This window comes from Bos taurus, chromosome 8 (assembly GCF_002263795.3).
Source record: "Bos taurus isolate L1 Dominette 01449 registration number 42190680 breed Hereford chromosome 8, ARS-UCD2.0, whole genome shotgun sequence".
Classification (NCBI taxonomy): domain Eukaryota; kingdom Metazoa; phylum Chordata; class Mammalia; order Artiodactyla; family Bovidae; genus Bos; species Bos taurus.
The window spans coordinates 84,898,242-84,920,449 of NC_037335.1; the positions used below are offsets into that span (position 1 = coordinate 84,898,242).

General features: G+C 51.8%; 1 protein-coding gene across 5 annotated transcripts in view; it reads left to right on the forward strand.

Annotated features, from left to right (window-relative positions):
• The first annotated feature begins 556 nt into the window (after positions 1-556).
• PHF2 (PHD finger protein 2) overlaps positions 557-22,208 on the forward strand; it is a 92,916-nt gene continuing 71,264 nt past the window's right edge. For 2 of the 5 annotated variants that reach the window (XM_024996275.2, XM_024996276.2), the window contains exon 1: positions 557-1,013. In XM_024996275.2, the coding sequence (XP_024852043.1) occupies positions 916-1,013 (98 nt within the window). In that variant the 5' untranslated portion in view covers positions 557-915. Of the gene's footprint in view, positions 1,014-9,992; positions 10,366-22,208 lie in introns of those variants that run through there. The other 3 variants (XM_059889508.1, XM_024996273.2, XM_024996272.2) reach the window with 3 other exon arrangements.

Sequence of the window (22,208 nt, forward strand, 5' to 3'; positions counted from 1 at the left end):
AATAAGGGAGAAAGGGAAGTTGTATTCCAGCCAGAAACTCAGTTGGGAAGGTAGGAGGGAGGAGGCAACAGGAGGAACAGCCCCCAAGCTGCCCCCCTGCTCTGCTGCTTATCAGAAGAAACTTAAGAGTCAAGTAGTTGCTCCTCTGCCTTCTTAACCAGGAAGGACGTCTTCCTTCTCCTCCTCCAGGGTCTCACCCCACACCCAGGGGTCTCCCAGACCTGCCTTCCCCTTGCATCCTCGGGCCACCTTCTACTCGGGGAATCCCCTGACCCACCTTCTTCCAGGTGACTGTCTTCCAGCTCACCTTCTCCCCTTCAGGGGTCTCCTAGCCCACTTTCTCCGTCTTCCCAGCCCACTCTCTCTCCCTTCAGGTCCCCCGACCCACCTTCTCCGGGCAGGGTCTTCTGGTCCCTCTTCTCCCCCAGCACGGTTCCCCCGGACCACTTTCTCCCCCGGCAGAGGGGTACCCTGGCCCGCCTTCCCCGCGGTCCCCGGCCCGCCTTCCCGCGGCGGGAGCGGCGGCCCTGGCTGGCGGGCGGAGGCGGCGCCACCCGGGGCGCTGACGTAGAGGCCGCTCGGCGGCCGGGGGTCCCTTCGGTGGGGCCGCGGCTCCCCGCCCGCCGCCCCCGCGCGTCCATTCCCTTTTGTGTCCCGCGCGCGGCCCGCTCCCCGCGCACACTCGCGCCCTGCGCCCCGCGGGCCGGCGGGCGGCTCCCGGCGCGGCCCTGCACCGCGCGCCCCGCTTTGTGTGGACGCGCCGGCCGGGTGCGCGCGGGCTGTCGTGCGCCCCCGGCCCCGTCCCCGGCCCCGGCTCCGGCCCCGGCCCCGGCCCCGGCCCCCGCCCGGCCCGGCCCGCCCGGCCCGACCCGGGAGCGCAGCGCGGGCCGAGGGGCGGGCGGGCGGCGCGCGAACATGGCGACGGTGCCCGTGTACTGCGTCTGCCGGCTCCCCTACGACGTTACCCGCTTCATGATCGAGTGCGACGCCTGCAAGGACTGGTTCCACGGCAGGTGAGCGCGCAGCCGCCCGGCCCCGGCCCCGGCCCCGATCCCCGGCCCCCGGGCCCCCGGCCCCCGGCCCCGGCCCGGTCCGGTGAGCGCCCTGCAGGCCCCCGCCCGCCGCCTCCCGCCGGCCGCGCGCCCTTTTGTGCCCGGGGCGGGGGCCGGGGGCCGGGGCCGGTCGGGCGCCCCTCACTGCCGCCGCGCACAAAGCGGGTCCGCGGGGGGCGGCGGGCGGGGGCCGGGCCGGGAAGTTGGGGCGCCGAGCAGGCCGGACCGCCTGACAGCGGGCCCGCGGAGGCCGGGCTCCCGAGGCCCAGGCCCGGCGCCTCCCCCGCGAAGTTGCAGGAACTTTCCCCGCGCGGGCCCGGGAGACGCGCGAGTGGCGGGCTCGGACGCCGGCGGGGCTGGGACGGACGTGGGGCCCGGCCAGGTGGCGGCGGCGCGCCCACCCTCCGCCGCAGCCCGGAGCTCCGGCACCTTGTCCGGGAGGCAGGGACCCCTGCCCGGCCCCAGCGGGGCTCCTAGACACGGCCGGCCTGCACATCCCCGGCAGGCGTGTGGGTGACAGAATGGTGGGTCTGTGTGGGTGTTGTGGCTTTGCCGCCTCCTCTTTGGCCGTCACGTTTCCCCGTTCCCCTCCTCTGTGTTCCAGACACAGGCCCACCCTGGTTTTGACTTGACCTTCTGCTCTCAGAGGAAGATGGGGTGGGGGGAGGTGAGGCTTGGCCTTTGCCCGTGACCATGACCTGGCCCTGTGCCGAGTTTTCAAAAGCCAGAGGCCCCTTCCCACCCAGAAGTAAGTGGCGGAGGAGGAAGAGGAGGTGATCCTGGTGCCCAAACTGCTCCAACAGGTTCTCCTGTGTTTGGGCCTCAGCGGAACCGCCAGAGGCTGGCCAGGGTAGTGTGCCCTCCTAGGCTCCAGTCTTAGACCCAGCAGGAGCAGGGCTGGGGGCAAGAGGCTGTGTGTGTGCTGGTACGTGGTCCCTCAACTTCCAGGGAGACGAGCCCCTCACCCCCTACCCCGGTTTTAACTGTGGATGGGCGAGTGGCCCTTAAAGGTAGGTTGTGTTATCTACTTCTGACAGTTTGCATGTGTGGGGCTAGGCAGCCAGATGTGACAGGGCTTGCTTAGGTTGGTCAGTGCCAAGCCTGAGTCCTAGCTCAGTGCCTGTGCCAGGGACACCAGTGAGGAGGGCTGAGCCGCCATGGGATAGGAACTCCCACTGAGATCGTGGGGATCCTGGGCTGCCTTCCCAGGACTGTGGAGACCCTGCAGAGCAGTGGAGGCTGGAGTATGGGCATTGGGGTCTGCCCAGAACAGTGCTGTTATGCACACCCACCAGTTGGCATCCTCTCAGAGTTCATGGCTGGATCAAGGGTGCAGGCTGCCATATGATTGTTCATGGCTCCTCAGGTCCAGAGATGCTGAGAAGCTGGCCGGGAGTGCCCTGAAAGTGGTGGGACCTCTCCCTCCTCCCCTACCCCTACCCAGGGCCTGCAAGCCTGCCCAAGGTGCCCAGGCTGGAGGAGTGTGAGGGCCTGGGAGGACCCTTGTGTGGCTTCCCTCCTTTGAGTTGGGCAGGCAAAGCCAGTTCTGAGCTGGACTTTGAGAAGGGGCGTAGTGAGTGGGAGGAGCGGAGTGGGTAGGGAGAGACCTGGGAATGAGAGCGAGCAGGGGAAAGGGGCTGAGGGCTGGGATGGTGGCATTTACTGGATTGGCTTAGGTAGAGACAGGGAGAAAGATGTGCCCTGACACCTCAAAGGGGATGTTTTGGGGAAGTCTTCTCTCTTTATTTCTTATTTCTCATGTGAAGTCTTTGATTTAATCTGATATACACACAGATCATTTGACCAGCACAGATTCGTTTCCACCTATGTGGGGTCACCCTACGGTCTGAAAGGGGCTGTGCTTCCCTCGTGCCATGGGACACATCTTCTCTGTGTGTAATCAAGGGTCCTTTACAGAAGTGAGTGAACCCTGAGGGGCCAGAGCACCTCCTGTAGTGCTTCGTCCCCTGAGTAGCTCAGGGGAGGTGCTGTGTTGGGAGAACATAGGGTCAGAGTTTGGGACCATTGTTGGCGAGGTTGGACAAGGCTATATGCGGCCCTCACACCCCTGGGCAAACCTCCCACCTCTCCTGTCATGACCCTTCTCCACTGTGACAGAAAGGTGTATGACATGATCCACAATGTTTCCAAATCTCCAGATATTCCTGGATGGATAACCCTCTACTCTTTTCAGATCCATGTACCATCTGTACTGTTGTTCACTTCATATTCAAACATCTCAACTCACTTTCTAAAAGTTTGAATACTTTGTAACTTTTTGTGTTGAGAGAATTTGAAGAGTTACAAAAAAAGGTACAGTTTCCCTGTACCCCACACCCTGCCTCCCCTGAAGTTAACATCTTATCAAATTATGTTACAAGCATAGAAACAGGCAGAAACACTGGGGCCACACTGCTAACCAAACTTCAGGCCTTGGGCAGATTTATTTAGTTCCAGGACCCCACATTGCATTTCACTCTGGTGTCTCCTTACTCTCCTGAATCTTTCTGTTCCAAGGAAACTTCGTATCATTCCCTGAAATAGAACATTAGTATAACTTGCTGTAGACAGTACTTGTAAAAATAAACATAACTGTGAAAGTAACAGGCTCCCTCTTGTTCCACCTGTGACCCATCACATCCCTACAATGAACCCCGCTTTGGATGGATTGGAAGGGGGTCTCTGAAGTTACTTTCACTCCCAGTGGCCTACTCTTTGCTGGTAGGACTCTAGTAGCAGTGCCGGCTGAGATCATGGTTGAGGCAGTCTCCTTCCATAGGGGAAGAACCTGCTCCCAGGATGTGTCCACCCTGGCAGGAAGCCTGGAGAACCCTGACTACCCCTTCTGGCATTCTCTGCGGCAGTCTTTCTGCTGGACCGAGCTGGTACTTGGGCAGCCAGGAAGGCAGGAGCTCGTGTTCCACCCTATCTTGACCATGACTGGTCACTCCTGGGGCTAGGATAACGTGTCAACCCAGTCTGCCTTCCTTGCACCCACTGCAGTGTCACCTGGAAATTGATTGACTGGGAAGGGATAGATTTTGTGGCTGGGTGTCCTCAGAGCTGTCTTATCTGTCTGAGCAGATATGGCACCACTCAGGCATTGGGAACCTTCCTCCTCAATTGGGGTGCCACAGAGCCAGAAATGGGGGCCAAGAGATGGGGGGCTTCTCCTGCTTGTGCCTCCTGCCAGACCCTGTGTGTCTGCCTTTGGCAAGTCGTCTAACTCTAGACCAGTAAGTAGCTCTAGGGAGTGACCTGGACATCTCACCTTTTCACCATCTTGACGTGAAGAGTCTCTGTGAGATATTAGAGATCCTGAAGCTTCCTGACCCTCTCTAAGTTCCTGTTGTATTGAGCTTGAAGGGTTTTTGGAAGCATAATCAGTAAAGTTGATTTTAAAGAGTTTGAAAGCTGAGGTGCTGTGCCAGTCCTTTAGAGGCGGAAGTTCCATTTATTCCTCAGCAAGTACTATGGGGTGCGTGTTCTGTATGGGGTGCAGTGCTAGCTTTGTGGTTTCCTGGGGTAACAAGGCAGATCCCCTTGCCTCTTACAGGTTTTCTTCTGTGAGAGTCAAACTTGTGGGCTGGGAGTTCCATCCCAGCCTGGGGAGTGTTTCAGAGCCGGAGGAAGCATTGTGTGGGGCAGGGAGGTGCATCAGGGCCAGCCTGCAGGTGTGGCTGGAGACAGGAACCACTCTGGGGCACTGAGCAGAGCAGTGGTAGGAGGGGACTGAGGACTTGACAGGGGTCCTCTGGATGCTGTGCACGCAGCTGGGGAAGAGGACGGGGACAGGGGTCCCTGCCCAGATGAGAGGGGACAGGCAGGACCTGGGGTGAGGACTGGGGTGGGGAGAAGGGGTTGAATTCTACAGGTACTCTAAGGTGGGCTGGCAAGACTTGCCTGCTATAGATCCCCTCTGATTGCTGTGTGTTTGTCCTGCCATCTGGACTCCACGTGCCCTCCTCGCCAGGGCCCTATCTCTGTGCCCATCCTCCCCAGGACTGGTTGACCTTTGTGGGCTTTTGCCATGTCTTTCACCCCACCCAGCCTTAAGCTTTTTAGGGCAGATCCTCTTCCTGGGTCCTTGGCCCTCATGGCTGCTCAGTACCACAGAGTGGGATGGTGGGTGGCTCTGTTGGCCAGCGAACTGTGTGAACTTGGAGAGAAAGAAGGGCTTGCCAGGGCTCAGGCCTCAGTGCCACAATCTGGGAGAGCAGAGCTGACAATTAAATCTTCTAATGTGAGATCCCTTAATATAGTGGGAAGTGCCATTCACATGGTGACCGAGTTGTGGCATGTTTGACGTGGTTAGGAATAATGATTTGTCATTTTAAAATGAAGAATTCTCACTGAATGAGCTTAAGAAGTTCCAGAGGAGGTTGGGGGAATGTCCTGCCAAATTATAGAGGGCAGAACAGATATCCCCTGTCCATTGATCCTTTCCAAATGAGATGAAACTCAAAGGAAGCTACTTGGAGCTCATGGTAATCACCAGAATGTTTGCTTTTGTTGAAAATATCGGCCTGGAAGCATGCTTGATGCGAGCCTCTGCACTGCAGCCTGCATTTGTTTGGGGCCTCTTGGGCTTAGGTGCGGCTGCAGATGGCCTGAGTTCGGGCAAAGTTTGGGATACTTGAAGCGGACCCTGCCACGCTCAGTTACCATCTGTGGGTCCATCCCCTCACCTCTGTGATCATGGCACCTGGCCATGTGCAGGGCCTTTTTCCAAAATAATGAGAAGTTTTGCTGTTAGGAGGGAGTGTTGGCCAGAAAATAATGTTCCACAATAGAGTATGCTAGAAGAATCCAACTGCTAAGATTCCTGTGTGGGTAAAGCAAAGCTGTTAAGTGACTGGTGTGACTAGTAGCACTGCAGGGCTCACACTCTGTCTGGCCTTTGTGGTGTCAGGATTAGTTCCCAATCATCCTTTTTTATTGGATGGTGGTGGGCCAGGCAGGCCACCTTGGCCTCCTACTTCTAGCACAGGGAGAGGGCCCTTGTCTCCTCACCCACTGCTGGTGTAGGCATCTCTGCCAGGGGTGGGGGCAGAAGTGGCATTTGGCATATTCTGGCTCAAGTGTGCTGAAAACTCCATACCTGTCCATGGGTTTGAAAATGCAGTGTGGATAGAGACATCTTCGCAGCGGAAAGGCCACATCCGGTGGCAGGTAGGGAAGCTGGGCTCTCTGCACACCCTTGGTGCCTCAAGTGTACCCAGCAGCACCCCCGGCCTCCCACTTAGAGCCACGTCTCCATCTCTGCACCCTGCCTCCATGTCTCACTCCAGCTCCATTCCCTACTCCTGTCTGTCTCAGTTCTCAGCTTTTTGGCTTGGTGGTGAGGCTAACAGCGCTCTTTGGAATGGGTCTTGGCCCTGTGCTTTAGGGCACAGGGTCTCTTCACTTCCCTCCAAAGTGTTGGGTCATCTGTGGACAAACGTAGTTAGAATTCCAGCCAGTGACTGGCTTTGCCTCTAAGCATAAGAACTGAAGGTCCTTGTGGTGTTTGTCCAGGCAAATGGAGAAACAAGCCTTTCATCCTTTTTTAAAAATTAGGGTGAAATTCACATACCATGAAATTAACTGTTTTATAAATTTAAGTGTTAGTCGCTCAGTCGTGCCTGACTCTTTGCGACCCCATGGACTGTAGCCCACCAGGCTCCTCTGTCCATGAGATTTTCCAAGCAAGGATACTGGAGTGGGTTGCCATTTCCTTCTCCAGGGGATCTTCCCAACCCAGGGACTGAAACCGGGTCTCCCACACTGCAGGCAGATTCTTTACTGACTGAGCTACAAGGGAAGCTCCTAGTGCACAGTTAATAGCATTTAGTACATTCAGGACATTTCGCAGCTGTCACCTCTGTCTAGGTTGTGAACATTTTTATCACCCCCAAAGAAAACCCATTAGACAACTTCCCCATTCCTCCTCCCGTCAGTCCTGGACAACCACCCATCTATTTCCTGTCCCTATGGGTTTATCTATTCTGGACATTTCATATAAATGGAATCATACTATATGTAACCTTCTGTGTCTGTCTTCTTTCACTTAGCATAATGTATTCTTAGGATCATCCGTATTGTGGTGTGTATCAGAACTTCGTTGACTTTTTATGGCTGAATAATACTCCAGTGTAAGGATATACCACAGTTTGTATATACATTCATCTGTTTAGGGTTATTTGGGCTTTTTCCACCTATGGCTATTGTCAGTAGTGGTGCTGTGAACATTTGTGTACAAATATTTGTTTGAAGACTTATTTTCAATTGTTTAGGGAATTGCTGGGTCATATGATTAGTCTATGTTTAACTTTTTGAGTAACCAGCAAACTGTTTTTCCATAGCATCTGCACCATTTTACGTTCTTAACATCAATGTGGGAGCAATCTGGTTTCTCTTCATCCTTACCAACACGTTGTTTTTTATTTTTAAAATTATGGGCGTCCTAGTGGGTGAGAGGTGGTATCTCATTATGATTTTGGTTTGCATTTCCATAATGGCTGATGATGTTGAATATGTTCTCATGCACTTGTCCATTTACATATCTTCTTTGGAGAAATGTCTGTTGAAACAGGTTGCCCATTTGAATTTTTTTTTTTTTTTAATTTTAAGAGTTCTTTATATATTCTAGACAATAGACCCTTATCAGATACAAAATTTGCACGTGTTTTCCATTCGATGGGTTGTCTTTTCACTTCTGTGTTAATGCCCATTGATGCATAAATATTTTTAATTTTGGTGAAGTCTAATTTGTCTTTTTCTTCTGTTGCTTGTGCTTTTGGTGTTATATCTAAGAATCCATTGCCAGATCTGGAGGTCATGAAGATTTACCCCTTTGATTTCTTCTAAGAGTTTTACAGTTTTAGCTCTTATATTTAGTTTTTGACTCATTGTCAGTTGATTTTTATATATGATTTGAAATAGGGATCCAACATCATTTGTTTGCATGTGGGTGTCCAGTTGTCCCAGAGCCATTTGTTGGAAAGACTGTTTTTTCCCTATGAAAGTCTTGGTGGCCTTGCTGAAAATCGTTTGACCATATCCACGAGGATTTAATTCTGTACTCTCTTCCATTCCACTGGTCTGTGTGTCTGTCCTCCTGCTAGCACCACGCTGTTTTGGTTACTGTAGCTTTGTAGTAATTTGGAAGTGGGAGACTTCCAACCTTGTTCTTTTTAAAAAAATTTTTTTGAATTTTTGGGACTCCTTGCAAATTCCATATGAATTTGAGAATTGGCTTCTCCATATCTGCAAAAAGGGCTTTTGGAATTTTGACAGGGATTGCGTTGAATCTGTAGATTGCTTTGGGTAGTATTGACATCTTAGTATTATATCTTCTGATGTATGAGCATGGGGTGTCTTTCCATTTATTTAGATTTAGGTATTCCCTGATTACTTCCAGCAATTTTTTGGTAGTTTTCAGTGTGCAAGTTTTAAATTTCTTGATTAAGTTTATTCCTAGGTACCCCATCTTCTTGGATGCAACTATAAGTAGGATTGTTTCTCTAATATCTTTTTTGTATTTGTTGCTAGTGCTTTTACACATTTTAATTTTTTTTTTTTTAAATCACCTTTTAACATGTGGTGGTGAAATTTCCTGAACCAGACATGCTTGGGTGCAGGTGCTGAGGTATGCACATGCTCAGCTGCTCGCCTTTGGATGTCATGTGTCCAGAGTGTCTGCATGCCCAGGGAGGAGTGCTACTTTCCTTTTTAATCTTAAGTGTTCATTGAGCCTTCCCTCTGTCACATCCTGGGTTAGGCATTTTTCATACACATGTGGTGGGGGTGCTTCTTGTGTTGTCTGGGGATTGCCATACAGGTCTCTGTATCCTTTATGGTGACCGTTAAGGAAGTTACAACTGAGTAGTCAGGGCTTGCTGCTGGGTTTGTAGTGTATGTGGCCTTGCTGACCTTCCCACTGCCTCTGAGTGCTTGGTGGTGGTGGGCCTTTCTGATTGAGAGGCAAGCAAGCTGAGGCTAGAAAGATCAGCTCTCTGAGGTCAACACTACCACATGATAGGCTGGGACGACAGCAGCTCCCTCTACCCATGCCCCTTCATTGATGTTAATGACAAGGTTCAGTGCCTGGGACCCCAGAAGGTGAGAGTTCCCAGCAGTTGTGAAGCTGTGGGTTGGGTCAGCCCTGCTCCTTGGGCTGAGCAGCACATGAGGGCAGCGAGTAAGCTCCTGGGATGGTAGTGCAAGCTGCTGACTAAACGATGAGCCTTACGCTGGGGTAGGCTGCTTGCCCAGGAAACTTTGGGCACAGTCTGGCTGGGTGCATCTGGGTCTGGGTCCCTCCAGTAGGGTGCCGTTTTCTGCTTCACATAAAAGTGCAGGGTGGAACTCATTTCTTGTGCTCTACACAGCATGGGCTGGGCACAGGTCCCATGGTGCTGGATAAGTGTGAGTGGCTGGATAGGCCTTGGAGACTGCCCTGGGGCCAGGTCTGAGCTCATAGATGCCTCCCCCTGGGACAGCCAGACTTACACTGGTAATCCCAGACTGATGCATGATCAGCCCAGCTACATGGACTCTGATACTTGAAAATCTTTTTGTAACTTTGTGACTTTGCCTCTCATTTTATCCAGCCCCTAAGAACTGCCCCCAGATCAGAGTCTGGATGTGAATTCCAGCAAAGTTGGGCTGGAAGGGGAGTGAGAAAGTGCTTTCTGGGAACAGTGGGGGCACATAGGCCCTTCCCTGCCCAGGCTCCATCTCACCACCCTCCTGGGCTGACTTGCTGTCACCTGGAGAGATGACACAGGAATAGGTATTCAGCCCCCATCTCCTGCAGAAGAGGCTGGGGCCTGGGGCCCTGTGCAGTATGACTCTAGGCATCCTGGGACAATCAAGAAACTGCAGCCTGATCCAGTCTGCCTGCCAGATGAACAAGGCCCAGAGAGGTGTGCAGTGAGCTCCCCAAGAGGACTCCCCAGACCCTGTGGGGAGGGAGATCCCATGACACCCCGTGAAGCAACACGGGGGGTGTGCATCAGAGCTGGGATGGGTTCTCACTAAACATCCTTCTGCTGACATTTGCAAAACTCCAGGGTTAGCTGCCTTTGTTGGTACTTATGGAATCTCTTTCCTGGAAATTTAAGATAACTGTGGCTAATCTCCCAGCTGTTTTGGAGCTATTGCCCATAAAAAAGGGGGTGCCTGGGGGTGGTGATGCCTCATTGCTCCCAGCAAGATACTTTCTGTCATCCCCTTGTTCTTTCAGCAGCTTCCCGAGGGCACCACACTTGGGTCTGCCTAGGAGAATCTGGCTTGGAGAGGGCCAGCAGCCAGCCTGGGTCACTGGCTGGTAAGTGGCACGTGGGGCTCTGCCACCCCGCCCTCCCCTTGGCAAGGTGAAAGTCTGGCAGGCACTGCTTCACCCGTGCTGTTGGAGGGTGAAGTCTTAGCTGCTGTTCGGTCTTGTGGTTCTCATGATGCCCTGTTGTCGTGGTGACCTTTTGATCCCAGTCTGGGTTCTTATGTAGCCGACCCCCGTCCTGTCCTGGTACTGCCCCTGGACCTCTCCAGCGTCCCTCTCAGAATCCTGGGCCCCTGTCTGCCAGAGCCTCTGCCCCCTGCCCAGTGTGTAAGCATTAGGTACTTGCATTTCGGTCTCTGGCTCCAGAAGTGGAGGTGGACAGGGGAACCTGGGCGTGACTCACTAAGTGGGGGTGGGCATCTTTGTGAGTCTAGGGGCCGTGTTGTATTATATCCTCTCACTTCACTGGGCCACTGCTAGGTGTGAAGACTTGTACCTAGGTTGCCTCAAAAGCTGTGCTTTCCCAGACCCTGCACGCCATGTCCCAGTCCTGCCCATCCAGTCCCCTTCTCCAGCTTCCCAGGGCACGTGGTTCCTTTCCTTTGCTCCACAGACAGCGTGACCCTCTGGAATAGAAGGTGGGTGTTGGTGGGACCAGAGAGCACCATGTGGCTGTGCTCCACCTGGCGCTCAGCGGCCGAGGTCCAGAGGTGCAGCCCTGCCTGATCCTTCTGCAGAGCAGCCGTGCCAGCCTCAGGGCTGTGAAAAAACCAAGTGCTGGGTTGAAGCTTGGAGAAAGAGGCGGACAGATCTGCATTCAGTTTGAGAAAAAACTTTTTGATAATTGAAATTGGCCCTAGACTGGACTGTCTGGGGAAATATACCATGCACGTTAAAGCAGGATCTCTCCATCTGGGCTCTGTGGACACTGGGACCAGAAAGTTCTTTGCGGGATATGGAGCAACCCTGGCCTCTGCCTACTAATCCAGGAGCACCGCCCCTCAGTTGTGACAGCAAAAGTGCCTCTAGGCATAGGCCGATGTCCTTCGGGAGATACAGTTGTCCCTGGTGGAGGAGAAGAGGTGACTGAACATCTGCAGAAACATATTCACTTTCGTTGGCTGAAAAATGGAGCTTCTGACCCCTTTTCTTTATGTTTATTGTGATAGGAATAACTGCATTTATTCACTTAAAAATAGTTATTTGAACAAATTTGCAAGTGGAATACTAGGATCTGGCTTTTTAAAAAGGAGTGTGAAGGAATCGGTAGTGAAAAGTTATCTTCTCTCCAGAACCAACTCGATTGCAGCTCTTTAAGAAAAGCTCCAGGGAGATTTCTGTTTATACAGCATTTGTGTGGCGCAGCCGCCCCCCTCCCTTTCCTCAGGCACACAGGCGCATAGGTGCATGCTGTGGGCACGGTTCTGCCTGGGACAGGGGTCTCACCGAGGGCTCTGTTGTGCTGTCTGCGCTCAGGGATGCATTTTCCTGACTCCTAGGTCCTGGTTGGCGTTAAGCTTTCTTCTCATCTGTAGCAACTGCAGTTTTGCGCAGGGAGCATCCTGGTACATACAGTTATGTGGTCACATGTACAACTTTATCTGTTGGATAAATCCCAAGATATAAGGCTGCTGAGTTGAAGGGGAACGCATTATAGGTTTTAAAATTGCCAGATAGGTTGTACAGATTTCTCTACACACTAGCAACACATTTTCTGAACTTTTTGATTTTTTTTTGTCAACTCTGTCTAGAAGGTGAAAAATTGTTTATCTCACTGTGGTTTTAGAGTGCAGTTTTCATACATTATTACTTCAATTTCTAGTTGTCTAGTTATTAACTCACTTTTAAATTCTTTTTGCCCTGCAGTTGTAGGATTTTGGAAATGGCCCTGATGCTTTCTAATAAAGACAAAAAGAGCAGATTGAATCTGAGAAGTAAAATGAGAGGCAGCCTTCTTCTGTTGGGTCAGGGCAGGGTGGGATGGGTGTCACTCCCATGCTCTCCGTCCTCCTGCTCCAGTAGTACTCTGAGCCCCTGCAAACCTTTAGGACTGGCAGAGGGTGAAAGCCCACTTGTTTGCTAAATATCCCCTCTCCCTTCCTTTTTAAAGTAATTTTATTTATTTATTTTGCTGTGCTAGGTCTTTGTTGCTGCGAAGGCTTTTCTCTAGTTGCAGCGAGCAGGGGTTACTCACCAGTTTCAGTGCATGGGCTTCCCATTATGTGGCTTCTCTTACTGTGGAGCACAGGCTCTAGGGCGTGCGGACTTTAGTCGTTTTGGCTCCCGGACTCTAGAGCACAGGCTCAATAGTTGTGATGCACAGGCTTAATTGCTCTGTGGCATGTGAGTTTTTCCTAGATCAGGGATCGAACCCATGTCTCCTTCACTGGCAGGTGGATTCTCTACCATTGAGCCACCAGGGAAGCACCCCCTGCCATCTCTCCTTTCCTTTTGAGTCTTATTGTGAGGTCAGCCTCATTTGCTTTTATTTCTTTAAGAACTTTTATTTTAGACTTGTTTTAGGTTTGTAGAAAATTTGCAGCCTTGGTTGAGTTTGTGCATACTCTGGCTTAGTTTCCCTGATTGTTAGCGTCTCACATCACTGCCCTACCCTGGTCACAGAGCAGGAGTTCATGTTGTTCCATTGCCATACACTCCCAACTCCTGGTCCTCCCCACAGAACCAGGTTTGCTTTAGGCCTTGCGTGCCTTGTTGTGGCCTCTCAGATCCCTTTGTCCTCTGATCCTGACACTGAAGACCCTCCAGAGTTTGTGTACCTTTGAGGAACCATGTCTCCGGCTTGTGTGACTTCCTTGTGGCACCTTCACACACCCCTAAACCTGGGACCCCAGCCCCAACATGGGCACTCTAACTGCTCTTGGGGCTGTCTGTGATCCTGTGAGAGAGCTGGGCATCACTCAGCAGCCCCATGGTGGTCCCTGCAGCACAGACATGGGGTGTATTCCACGTGGTCCTGATCACAAAGGCTGCCATTAAGGATCATGGTGCTGCTCCCCTTTCACAGTTTCTTCTAGATCTCAGACTTGTTTTGTTTTATTAGATTTCAAACTACTCTTTGGAAAAGAAAGATGTAATTAGGGTGGTCTTTTGCACCTCCCCTCTGAAAAGCTGACTGAGAGAGTGGCCGCTCCCCAACCCTTGTGCTCTGCCTTGGGGACCAATGTTACCACCATCCAGACACTTCAATGGCTCCTGCCCTCTGGACACACCATTGGAGTAGGGTGTGCGAGTGGGGGTGTCCCAGGGAGCATTTGGTCCAGCCCTCTCTTTTGCAAACAAAAAATGAAGCTCTTTCCAGACCCTGGGGCGTTCCCACAGATGGGCTGGAACCCTCCTGGTTGGTTCTGCCCTGGGGAAGGCCCCCTGCCTCCAGTGCTAAGAAGCACACGTTTGAGTGCTGGAAGCCCTTTATCCTCTGTGACTTCAGTGAGTGATTGATGACTGTGAGCCCCTATTCGCCTTGTGGTCGGGCTGCCTATCTGCAGTGGGAGGCTGTGACCAACTGGCCTTGAGTTTCTGGGGTCAGTAGGATGTGGCCCGATGCTGTTCTGGTAGAGGCCTGCCCGCTGCTGGGTTGTCCTTCTGGAGCCTCCCCTCTCTGCCTGCCCTCCTGCCCTGTCCGTGGAGCCTCTATCACCTAGGAGGCCTGGGCAGCTCCCCGAGGTCCCTTGTTGGAACGATGGATCAGGATCCAGCCTATCTTCAACATCCCCTGCCACCCCAGAGCTGGTCACTAGAGGCCTGAGGGATGGCAGAGCTGGGCCTGGTTGTGTCCTTGCCACTTCCCTGCTGACGCTCTGGGATTCCAGGATTCAGTTCATTTTTAAACTCCTGGGGCAGTCCCTGTACAGATGGTCCCTGTGCTGGGGCCACGGGTCTGGATGATGGCTCACGGTCACAGCACCCTGTTGTACCGGGGGTCCTCTGGGAGCGGACAGTCACCTCGCGGTGCTGGCCTGTTCACCGTGATCTGCACGCACTGCGAGTTAGTGAAGGAAAAGGCTCTTGGCAAAGCCACCCAGCAGCAGTTGGCAGCCTGCCATTCTGACCAGTCGCTTGGCAGGAGAATCTTAAAGGCCTTTCCGGAAATGTCCTGTCTGTAGGGCGGAACTATGGACACGGCCTAGTGTGCTTGTGCTTGCTGGTATCGTCAGCGTCGGATGGACAGAGGACCCTGGCACCCCTGTACAGTGAGATCTAAGGTCTTGTGTGCCTCATCTCGTCTGCAGGGCCTGTTCCAGGAGCCAGGTGAGGCCCCTGACTTAGGCTGGATGTGGTCAAGCGCAGCCAGTGTCCTTTTGCCATGCTCACTGCCCAGTGGCTATGATGGCTGCTGTTAAAGTGTCCCTTGAGGCCCAACTTGTACCATCCTAGACCCATGGCCTGGTCCCCTCTGGGATAGGGTCCATCAAAAGGCGTACCATAAGATGCTCATCTCAGAGGGCTGCAGCACACGTCTGCTCCAGGCCCACACCTTTTTTTGTGCCTTCTGAGAGTCTTGAGCAAGGGCCCACTGGAGCCCATCCAAGTTTCCATAGCCTGATCTTTGCTTTTCTTGTCCTCTATGGTAAACACATGAACACACACAGACACCAAAAAAAAAAAAAAAAGCAAAGGACAGATATTAGAATGTTCCACCAGGATAGAAGCACACCAGTTAGTCCTCCATCCAGATGTGGCCACACTACAACCAGAGCACATCCTTCATCTGTGCTGTCACCTGGAGGGTCACAGCACAGAGCTGGATCCCAGGCCCTACACCTAAACACCTTCCAAGGGATATGTTAGGGGCTGAGGACAGGCACCTCACCTCCCTGGGCCTAGAGTGTTATTTCTGTTGATATGACCTTGGATTGCATTTGCTCTCAGGTCAAATTTGTCTTCCCAGCCACCTTGTGAGTCTCTGAGGATTTTATCCAGATGGAAAGCTGTAATTCCCAGAGCTTGTGTTTGCTGTATATCTGCATACAATTGGTTTCCTTAGAAACTGCTGGAATAAATGCTCCAGAACCTGCTTCTGATTTTTAAAGAGAACATGCCATTTATCTGGAATATCTATTAAAAATTCACCGGGACAGGTTTAAAAATATATAAAGAGACATTTTGAATATTCATTTAATATATCAAGGATTCTAGACTCTTATTAGATTGAGGGGATGATTAAATAAATTATAATGTACTCACAATAGGAAATTATTCAGTCTCAAACAGTAGATGTTTATGACAAGATTTTAATGATATGGGAAAACATTTACGCTATAATATTAAATAGGAAAATAAAACAAGATGCTATATCATCTATATAGGATGTTAGTTGGTATGAATCAATTAAAACAGAAGACATGCTGGAAGAAAATGTTAAGAGGGTTGAGAGTGTCTTTTTTCCTGTTGCTTTCATACTCATCTGTACTTTTCATCTTGTTTTCTAGGAACATAAGGTTACTTTTATAAGCAGAACTAAAATAAGCATGAAAATAAGGTTGTCAGAGTGTAGAGGTCATCCTGCCCTTCCTCGCATTTTACAGGTTTTGGAGACTATAGTAAGGCCCCTGTATATGAACAAGCTCTGTTCTGAGAGCAGGTTTGTAAGTCCAATGAATTTAGCCTAGGTACGTGACTAACACAATTGGCTATATAGTACTATACTATGATAGGTTTATATTACTTTTCACACAAATAATACATAACAAACAATCACAAAAAATAAATACCATATTTTAAATCTTACAGTACAGTACCTTAAAAAGTACAGTCGTGCCAGCTATATTGCCGCTGCTTTTACGCTTGCTTCCAGACACCTTGGGCTTGAAACAGACACTGTGCTACGGAACTCTATACAGTACTGTAGTGAAGTACACAAAAGTACAACTGCTTGTAGAGAATGCACGCACGTGACACTTGTGTGATTGTACGTGAGAATGCACATTCGCATCTTTGAAAGTTCTCGAGTTGAAGGTTCATATGTAGGGGACTTACTCTATAGGTTTTATAGACATTTGGGAATGAGTGTCTCCCAACCTCACAGCCACCTGGAAGCTAGGCTGAGGGCAGCCTTCTGTAGGACCCTTGACTCTGAAGGTCCTTCAAGCAACCTTTCTTCTGATGCTATTCCCCCTAGCCCCCAGTAATGCACAGTAGCCTGGCCTGCAAGCTGTCTGCTGAGAAGGGGCTCCATCTGCCACCCAAGAGCCCCATCACCCCCAAGCATCTTTCTGCAAGTGGAACTTCAAGCCTCATAGGACCCTGTACCCACTTTGGATCTCCCAGGGATGGGGCCTCAGGCTAATGGGTTGAGGTAGGCCCCTCAGCTAACTAGGCGCAGTGACTGAAGCCCTGTGACCACTTCCCAAAGCAGCAGGACCATCCTGTCACAAGCTGCTCTTATGCTGGAGTGTCCCACTCTAGATGGGGACCCAAGAGTGCAGCCAGCTTTGGAGGGCAGAGCCTGTAAGCCAAGCTCCTTCTGGTCTGTCCTCACATTTCTCTCCTTTAGACTAACTAACTAGGCTAAGCCCCTAGTTACTGCGCTCCATGTGAGGGATGAGCAAGTGGGGCCTCAGTGCCCCAAAATGTGGTTTGCAAGGCTGATGGGGGTGTGACCCAAGAGGGGGCCCTTGGGGAGATACCAGCGGACACCAGCCTTATCAGACATGCTAAAGGCACAGAGCTTTAAGCCATTACTTAGACATGCCAGATAGTTACTCATATATACTTGGATACTGCTGTGCTGCTGCTAAGTCGCTTCAGTCGTGTCTGACTCTGTGCAACCCCATAGACGGCAGCCTACCAGGCTGCCCCGTCTCTGGGATTCTCCAGGCAAGAACACTGGAGTGGGTTGCCATTTCCTTCTCCAATGCATGAAAGTGAAAAGCGAAAGTGAAGTCGCTCAGTCGTGTCCGACTGTTCGTGACCCCATGGACTGCAGCCTACCAGGCTCCTCCATCCATGGGATTTTCCAGGCAAGAGTACTGGAGTGGGGTGCCATCGCCTTCTCCACACTTGGATACTAACAGATACTAAATTATTAGAGTAACCTAGGGCCAAAGGTATGGAGAGCTACTTTCAGTTGGATCTACTTTAGGAATAATAGCAAAGAATTCTGAAAATACAATGTAAGCCTTTAGGATTTGGTGTTATAGAAAATATTTCCTGACCACATTCAGTGTGTGACCATTCATTTTCAAAACGGCGATTCTGGAATGCCCTGAGAACATGTTCATCTGTGTGTCTGTGCACATGTCCTTTCTGAGTGTGCCAGGTGGCATTTTGCAGTGCACAAGGAAGAACATCCTACAGATGCACCCACTGGGCACGTGTCCTTTCCAAGTCTGTGTGTCCACACAGCTGGTTTGCACCAAATATGTGCATATTCAAAGATGCCCTATTCTTTTTTCTTAAACATTTTACAAAATTCAGTTTTATTCTTTCCAACTTTATTGAGTTATAATTGACAAAATTGTAATGTATTTAAAGTGTACAATGTGATGATCTAATATAGGTATACATTGTGAAAAGATTCCTACAATTGAGTCAATTAACATATCCATCATCTCACATAGTTAGTTCTTTTTTTTTTTTTGGTTGGAACACAAGTTTTAATCTCTTGGCAAATTTCAGTTATATAATACAGTATTATGAACGCTAGTCCTATGTTATACATTAGATCCTCAGACTTTGCCCTTTACCAGCCTCCCCCACTCCCCACAAAGATGCCTTGTTTTGGAGGGATGGTAGACCTGGGATTCCAAGATGACCCCATCAAACAGAAAGTCCACGTCCCTAAGTCAACTCACTTTCTCTACTTCACCGAGCTCATATTACTGTTAGTTTTACTGCCATCACACAGGTGATACTGTACTGTTTCAGATTTGATAACTGGTTTCTGTTTGAGTTGTGTCTGTGGCAGCCAGCAGGAGTGGACGTTTTCCCAGTTGCTCACTTTCCGACCGTCCATCCTTTTGGGTGAGCTGAACCCAGCTGTTCCTGACTTTTCTTTTGAGCCAGGCTCCTCCTCTCCTGTTTTCTTGAAGCAGAAGAGGCAGAACCAGGTTGAGTGGGTGGCTATCTTGGGGGGCAACCTTGAACAGCTGTGGGTGAGGAGAAGTCAAGGAGCTTTGCTTGTTTCCCAGAACAGGATGGAAGGAAACTGCGTGTAGCACTGGGTCAGCAACCCAAAGGGGTCTGGAGGTGCCCACTGAGAACCAGAGCAGAGACCACCCTGTTGGGACTGGTAGCCTTGTTGAGCCTTGCCTTCTCCACCTAGCCCAACCCTGTGTTGCACCTGGCAGATACTGGGGCTCTGGAAATGATGAGCAGGCTGTCAGGTGTGGCTGAGACCTCTAGAGAAGTGAAGTGAAGTGAAGAGAAGTCGCTCAGTCGTGTCCGACTCTTTGCAACCCCATGGACTGTAACCCACCAGGCTCCTCAGTCCATGGGATTTTCCAGGCATGAATACTGGAATGGGTTGCCATTTTCTTCTCCAGGGGATCTTCCCGACCCAGGGATTGAACCCGGGTCTCCCGCATTGTAGCAGATACTTTACTGTCCAAGCTACCGGGAGAAGGTGATGTCAAATACTTTCCCAGCCCTAAAGTCCTGCACTTCTTGAATGTGATTGTTTTCTATGCTTGGATGGGTCTATCCTGGGGAGAGAGAGGGTTTCAGACCATCGCAGCTGGCCCCTAGAGCTTTGAGGAGCTGGTGGGCAGGGCCAATGGGTAGAGTTGTTCTAGCTTCTTGGGGGCTTCCCTCCCGGGGTGATGCTGATGCCGACAACTGAAGGTGTGTCTCTGGACGGAGTTAGGGAAATTGTGCCTGAGAGTCTCAGAATTTCTGCCGAGTCCTAAAAAAATTAAAAAGTGCCTGGCTCTGAGGTGCTGGGTGGTGTGCAGCAGGTGTGCATTCTGGGACCTTTGTTCTGGTTCCTCTTTGCTCCTGGACCCCCACCTGCTGGCCACGGGAAGGGGGAAGATGGAGCTCTGGAAGGAAGGAGAGCAGAGGCTGCCAAACCTCAGTTTCCCCACCTGCAGAGCTGGAAGCGGCTGCTGCTGGGTGTGTGGGGCGGTGGACATGCAGTGCCCAGCATGGTGTGGCTTAACAGCTCTGCTTATATTGGGACGTGAGAGATGGCTGAGTGTTCTGAGGTCTGCTGGGGAAAGGCCTCTGTTGTCTCTCGGAGGAACCTGGCACATCCTCTCAGGAGTCTGGGACCTAGCCTGTAGGTGACATTTCAGTTTCCCAGCTGCTGAAGCCCTGTCATTCGTCCCTACCGCATTTGTGGACTCTTTCAACCGCCCTTTCTATTCAGTGTGGGAAATATGCATATAGCCATGAGTAGGGGGTTTTAGGAGAAGGCAATGGCACCCCACTCCAGTACTCTTGCCTGGAGAATCCCATGGATGGAGGAGCCTGGTGGGCTGCAGTCCACGGGGTCGCTAAGAGTTGGACATGACTGAGCGACTTCACTTTCACTTTTTACTTTCATGCATTGGAGAAGGAAATGGTAACCCACTCCAGTGTTCTTGCCTGGAGAATCCCAGGGACGGGGGAGCCTGGTGGGCTGCCATCTATGGGGTCACATAGAGTCGGACACGACTGAAGTGACCTAACAGCAGCAGCAGCAGCAGCAGCAGGGAGTTTTAAAGAACTCCTCTCTTCCTAGCTCTCTGTTTCTCTGATTTTCTGACTCCTTCCCTGTCTAGGAGGGCACCTCAGCCTGGCATCTTCCTCCTCTAAGCACCCAGAAGGGGGATGACCGATGTGTACCGTGGTGCTCAGGAGCACCCTCTAAGTTTCAACACTTCATGCAGCTCAACTCACAGGCACCCGCATTTCATCTTTCCAGAGGGTCAGCCGGTCTGCCCCTGTGGCCTTTGGCTGCTCAGCCTTGGTGAGAGGCCTGCTGCCTGTCTCATGACCACCAAAGTCCAAAGGCCCCTAAGAGAAGACAGGAGAGCCTGATCCCTTCAGGCACAAAACCCACTGTGAACCCTGTTTATTCTGACCGGTGAGAATCAGGCTGACTGATAATGATGACGCCAATTCCCTATGAATGTGGCTACGCTTCGTGGGAGCCTTGCCGACTTCCTTGTTGCCAGATCGTTGACACTCGGCTCCCATCCCACCAGAAAGGCCATGACGAGGGGCATTGGGTATTTGCAAGGGATGGTCAGCCAGCAGGGACCCCATGAGCTGGATGGAACTTCCGCAGGTGGTGGTGATGAGCAGGGAAAGCCACCAGTCTCAGTCCGAGTGCTGTGCCCTGCTAGTCCTGGCCCTGGCGGCTGTCCTCTGGAGGAAGGCACGGCCCTGCATCCTGGCTCTTTCTGGGAGGCCCCGCTCACCTTTCAGGCTCTGAGAAGGCCCAGCCGGGTGGCCCTGAGGCTTGGGGTGGGGTCCCCTTGGCTGGGAAGATGGGCTGAAGAGGAGCACCACAGGCCTTTTAGGCCAGGCTGGTTCCACAGCTGGCAGTCTTGGCTGCCATGTGCTCAGGTCTCATCCTTGTTTTGTGTCCCCAAGAGTGGCACCCTCAATGCTGGCCCCTGTGGGCCTAGGCCTCTCTGCCCCAGGACTGGCTGTGATCCAGAGAAGAGCCCAGGAGGGTGTCCTATTGACCCAGAGCCCCAGAAATTACAGTTGTCCTTCGGAGAATTCTACCACAGGCGTGTGCTGTTGAGTGTGTCCTGGTGGGTCAGCCGCCTCTGACCCCAGGAGAGGTCCGGCACAGAGGCCCCTGTGCAGGGGACTGTGATCATCTCCAGGAGGGCATTTCCCTGCGGCCCCACTCTGCCCCTCCACTGCTGGGGGTCCAGCACGAGCCTCCACCTTTCCACACGTGTGCTTCTTGCCTGTGCCCTCAGAAACTGTTTTTATTGTGCGTGTTCTTCATAAATGATTTCATTTGTACCAGTTTTGTTCTGCAGCCCTTGCCTCCCTTCAGTCCAGGCCTCAGCAAGCCAGCCCTGCTGGACACCCTTGGTTGTCCCAGAGCCCAGGGTGAGGTCTGCTGACCAGCCCCCGCCTGAAGGTAGAGCCGCTTAGACACCTGTTCCTATGGGCCCTGCGGAGGATCTCAAGGGCAGTTTCAGGGGTGGCTTGTGGGGCTGGGGCTGCCCTCAGGGTTACTTTTCATGTCCGGTACATTCACCTTCCTGGGGCAGTGGCAGGCAGGGGATCAGGTGGCACTGGGCTGGCCTGGGAAGCAGACATGAACTGCCCCGGAGCAGGCTCACGGGGCACACACTGCTGCTGCTGCCCCTCCACAACTCTGGCTCAGCCTTTCTAATCTGTAAGTCCAAGAAGTGAGTTTCTAAAGGGATCAAGGAGGAGTTTCAGACAAATTCTGAGTGAGCGATGGTCAAGGTTTTGTAAGGAGATGGGGGTGCCCAGAGGATAAAAGGCCAAATAAAAGAAGTGTCTACATTCATTGTTTGAATGCCAGTGTTTCAAAACAAGACCCAGTGCCAGTAAACAGCTCACGAGGGAGCCAGCCTGCCACCTGAAGTGTTTGATGGTCACGCCTGCATTTCACCTTTCCTGGTCTCCACCAAAGCATGCAGTGTCTCAGCTGAGACACATGGGGTCCAACCATCGTTTCACACCTTGTGGGGTTCAGAGCCAGAAGGGATTTAGACATGCAGGTAGGGGTGCTAGATAAAAATAGCTTGAATTTCTATTTATCAGAAATTCATATCTGACCGGTGTCCAGTATTTTCATTTGCTAACTCTGGCCACCGTGTAGCCCAGACCTGTATCTTTGTCAGCCAGGAAAGGTGGGACTCCCAGGCTCCCAGCACTTTGCAGGGAGGGAACCTGGCCACTGGGGTGCCTTGTGTCCCCCAGATTGATCCAGCCTGCTTTACCAGTGAGAG